At 47.2% G+C, this 4,753-nt stretch overlaps 1 protein-coding gene across 1 annotated transcript; it reads left to right on the plus strand.

Annotated features, from left to right (window-relative positions):
* The first annotated feature begins 4 nt into the window (after positions 1–4).
* On the plus strand, positions 5–3,838 carry DYNLT2 (dynein light chain Tctex-type 2). Its single transcript, XM_074580192.1, has 4 exons — positions 5–266; positions 837–1,043; positions 1,866–2,024; positions 3,347–3,838. Exons 1-4 carry the CDS (start codon positions 180–182, stop codon positions 3,455–3,457), a joined length of 564 nt encoding a protein of 187 aa, XP_074436293.1. The 5' UTR covers positions 5–179; the 3' UTR covers positions 3,458–3,838.
* Positions 3,839–4,753: the final 915 nt, after the last annotated feature.

Below are 4,753 nucleotides of genomic sequence, written 5' to 3' on the forward strand. Positions count from 1 at the left end.
CGTCACGCCTGGCTCGCGCGGGAAGAGCGCTGCTCTGGCACGCGGCTGCTTCTCGCGCGCGGAGCGCTAAGGCGGCGGCTGCCGGCGGAGGGAGGCGAGGAGAAGGCAGGCGGCTGTGTCCGCCCGCCCGCCTCCCCTCGGGCGGCGCGGCGCTGGGCGCCGCTGGGCGCCGCTGGGCCATGGAGAAGCGCTCCAAGATGCCGAAGCTCCCCGCCGCCAGCCTGGAGGGAGGAAAGCGGCGCCAGAGCCTGTTCGATAAAGACGGCGTGAGCGGCCGCCGGGGCGGGGGCGGCATGGCAGGGGAGACCCGGAGGGGTTTAGCTGCTGGAGGCCGGTGCTGGCGGCGTCCCCCGACCGGGCCGGGAGGGAAGAGAAGGGTGTGAGGGCGGCGGTAACGGCCACAACGGCGGCACCGCGCGCCCGTCGCGTGGCCGTAGCGCGCGTTGGGTTGGGGGGCGGGGGGTGGCGGCTTGAGGGATCGGACCCATATGTTAATATCTGTGTGGCTTTACTTGGAAAACGGAGTGGATTCAAAGCGCTAGCCTGGTGTGTCCGATTGACGGAGTTTACATGCAAACTTCATGTGGATTTTGGTGGAAAAGAAGTTAAAATTGCGCAGAAGTTAACCACTGTTCTGTGTTTTCAGTCGAAGTGATAATGTCACAACAGCCAGAGGAATATGCCCATTTTCTAGCTTTTCTGTTTTTTTTGTAACATATTCCCAGACTAATAGGATTTTTTCCTTTTAACTGTACACCATAAAGTATTATTTAGAGACTGCTAAATGCTAAAATATTGATACGTGATGTGGACTTTTTTTTTATTGTCTTGCACAGATGAAAGGAAAAAGGAAACAATCACATTATGAAGCTTTAGGTATGGTTCCACTGGAAGAAGAGCATTTTAGTGATTCAATGAAAGCTAAGCTATTGGCATTCAAAGCTAATAGAACAAAGATAAGATATGCTAATACATACAGATTGGAGCCACGTAATAAAGTTCGGGATTATTTAGTAAGAGACAAAGCTCAAGCGATACTAACGGTATAGTATTTTTTAAAATTGTTTGTCTAATTTCATTGCAAAAGTAGCTTGTCTTTCAAAGATTATATTAATTGAACAGTGTAAGTTGCATAAACTTAAGTGTATGTGTAAATCTTTGCAAACTTCAAGGTTTGGCACACAAATGTAATGTGCTCCGTTTTGACACATGCAGAAGGCCCTGTGGAAGGTTGCCACTGAGCATGTGCTCTTAAAATGGAGCTGAAGCTTCTCAAACTCTTACTCATTTCTAAATCAAATTGAGCTATAGCTCAGTTCCAAGTGCCCTAATCTGCAAAATACACAGTTATCCAAAGATGCCGACCTTGAATTTGTGGAATTCTGGTCCTTCAATTAGTTCTACTAATATCACATGACCTGCGTAAAATATACTTGGTATCCTTGACAGTCTGACTGCCACATGCAAAAATGAGGGAGAACAATCCCTCATTTGTAGTAGCTGTTAGTGATAGCTTGAATAGTTACAACCGACTCTTGTAATTCTGCTGTCTTGAAGACATGCCTTGGATATTTGGAGCAGGTGTTTGTAGTACTGTTTTCCAGTGAACCAAGCCCAAATGATGGTGAAGAAGAATACACTCCGGTTTGTTAAATGGAGATTTTTCTGGATGTGTTTGTCACTGTGAAAAAATAGATAAGACATTTTAGAGTAAAAGTAGCGCAGCCTTTGCTGTTTGAGGGTATCATCTATATTGACTATTCTGCTCATTAATTCTTCTGATATTCTTGTGGAAATGACTAAAAGGATTTTTGCAAAAGACTACTAGGATGAAAACTAAGATCTTTCAAAAATGTTTTTGATAGAATAGACTTCAAGAAGCCAAATACGATGGAGCTTCTAGTCCCTCCTTGTGTGCTTCAATCTCAGAAGAAATATTAAAGGCTGTGAAGGCATTGGACTTTGACCGTTATAAGTACGTGGTATCAGTACTAATGGTGGAAAAGGCAGGTCAGGCAATAAATGTGAGCAAACCTATTATTCATAATATCTTTTGCAATTTTAAAATTCATCCACGTTTAGCAGCTTAAGTAGTTTGAGGTGGTCTCGAAGCCTTTGGGTTCTTTATGGGGAGTAGTATGCCAGGTGACAATTTAAGGTACTGGTGTGATTCTACCTAGCCCTGGTGAAGATTGTCTTCTTTTCTGAGTTCCGTAACAGTGGTAAGCAGCCCGTGCTGCTCTTCCCTGTCAACCGGTTATTTCCGCTGTGTGCTGTGCCAGTACGATTGCATGACTGCCATGAGTTTTCTCTTTCTTTTTCCAGTGTACTTTGATCTCCAGTTGGGTTGTCACGTTCAGTGCAAAATGCTGCGCAGTTGTAGAGTGGGGTGACATGAAAGGAAGGGGTGGCAAGGAAAGGGATTGGATTTTAACTGTAGCTGCCACCAAACAGATGCTCCTGGGACTACAAAATAACATTACTGACCTGAATTTGGCACACCCAAAATAAAAGTATTTAGACTTTCCCATGTTGTATATAAATGTACATGTATTGCAAAGTCTCATTGGCATTCAGAACACTTTCAGGTATCCTCCCAAGTGTCAGACAGCACTTCCATTTAGGAGTGTTCATCATCAGCTCTTAAAACCTGGTGAAACCATACCTGCTTTTAGTGAAACAATGTTTGAAGGGTCCACACCTTCAGTAATGAAGCCAGTCTGGGAGGGGCCTGGGTCTACCTACTTTTCTGGTGCTGTCTCATAGTACGTGCTGCCTGTGAAGTTGTACTTTGACTGAGGAGCTGTAGGTTATAAATGGATTACTGAAATGGTCCAGGTTAACTTTTTTCTCCTGAGGAATATGTTTATTCCAGCAGTCAATTCACACATTTTAGCTTTGAAAACAGTTTTATCAAAAAAAAAAAAGAAAAAAAAGCTGAGAGCCCAGTAAATTGTCACAACTGGACTGTGTAAGTTGGCAGTGGAGGAGTCAGTGACGTGACTTCTTAGCTGTATCTGTTCCCAAAACTAATGTCTATTCACTTTGTTTTTGAAGGGGTGCCGTTACAGTACACTAAAGTGCTAACAGGTGAACATGAGAGAGAACTGAGTTTTTGGTGTAGAGATTTTTGGATCTAACAGGGTGGAAGCTTTACAGTGAAGCAAGAACATATATTTTAACATCTAATAGGACTTGTTCATTTTCACTGTAATTTTGCAGTTGTTACTACTTGTAACTCTCATAATGCAATTATATCAGTATTTATATAATGCTGTGTGTTCTTTTAAAAAAATATAAAATAGTATATAGATTTACAAATAGCTTTTTCTTTTCTTTCCTTTAGGTTGCCAGCAGATGGGTCTGGGATGTTCAAAGAGATACTTGGGTTTCAGCTAAATGTGAGACGGGAACATTTATTGCACTGGCTTTGGTAATGGCTTGTTATTATGACTAATGCTCCAAAAGCCACACCTGGTTTTGTGCATCACGGTACCTGGTATATTTGAAAATTTACAGAATGTCATTATTTTAGTAGTAACTTTTGTCCTACTGCTGTTGGCACATTGAAATCAACATAGAGTTGAGATAATTTTGCTCATTTTTCTCTGTTAAAAAAAAACCACACACAAACCCAAAAAAATGCTTGTAAAATGCGTATGGTTGAGTACATATGGGCTTCATCTGTTGTAACACTCTGCTGTGGAAGCTGAAGCAGCTGGTGTAAGGCCAAACTTTGCAAAATTATGAATGTTGGTTGTCTGTTGCATGCCTGGAGTTGTTAATGAATGTTTACAATAAACTGCAGGTATTGGTATTCTTAAAAGCATGCCCTTTGTAAGAAAAGGCAGCGTCCTTTTTGTATTTTCTAGGTGTATCTTTGTTGCAATGCTGGTTTGTGTAGAAACATGGTCAGGAGGGAAGCGCCCTTTTGCACAATTTGTGCAAATTTCTAGTGGTTTGCCTCCAATGAAGCGTGAGTTCAGCCTCCAGCTTCCCTGGGCCTTCAGATGGCATTAAATGTCACCTGCCTTGGGGCTGGTGGCTGGGCGCTGGATGGGGTGTGTTTGATCGTTTCAGTCGAGTGATGTCAACGGCGGGAGGATGATGACGGGATCGGTAATGAGGCCATTGATGACTGGGCCGTAATTGGCAAGGGCCGTAATGATGAGATTTTGAAGAGTAAGCCCCCGGCGTGCCTGTGAAGCACGTAGACGTCTGCTTTTGGAACTGCCGTGTGTGGAAACCGCGTCCGGTGCATTGTTCAGCGATGGAAACGAGCGTCGGGGGCGTGGGGTGGTGCCGCCTGCGAGCGCCGCTGGGCCGGGTGGGCTCGGAGCGGGTCTGGAGCGGCGGGGGGAGCTCCCGCCGGGGGCGGCTCCGCGCTTTGTTCGCCGAGGAGGGGTCCGCTCGCCGCCGCGGAGCCCCGGCTGCGCGCACGCGTGTCACCGGGGGCGCGCGCCGCGCCGCCCCGCCGCCGGCGGGACGAGGGTCTCTGCTGCTGGGGGAGGGGGGGGAGCCCACGCTCCGCCTTCGCCCGGCCGTAACGGCGGGAGGGCCGGCTCCGAGCGCCCTCCTTGCCGGCTCCTCCGAGTGCGCCCCCCGCCCCCCTACACCCCTCCTGCGGGGGCTGGTGGTTCACAAACGTAGCTCGTCCCCGGCTGACGTTCCCGGAGACGGGAGCCTAGCGGCGGAGCGGCCCGGCCCTGCTGTGTGCTAGCTCCTGCGCCGGTCAGCGGCGGCGCTCGGCGCT

Source organism: Larus michahellis, chromosome 3, assembly GCF_964199755.1.
Source record: "Larus michahellis chromosome 3, bLarMic1.1, whole genome shotgun sequence".
NCBI classification, from domain to species: domain Eukaryota; kingdom Metazoa; phylum Chordata; class Aves; order Charadriiformes; family Laridae; genus Larus; species Larus michahellis.

What these genes read in the sequence shown, in the direction of transcription:
- DYNLT2 (XM_074580192.1), top strand. Translation starts at nt 180, where the DNA reads ATGGAGAAGCGCTCCAAGATGCCGAAGCTCCCCGCCGCCAGCCTGGAG. An exon ending in GCCTGTTCGATAAAGACGGC is followed by an intron (nt 267 to 836) that starts GTGAGCGGCCGC and finishes TGTCTTGCACAG; the next exon opens with ATGAAAGGAAAAAGGAAACA. An exon ending in AAGCTCAAGCGATACTAACG is followed by an intron (nt 1,044 to 1,865) that starts GTATAGTATTTT and finishes TGTTTTTGATAG; the next exon opens with AATAGACTTCAAGAAGCCAA.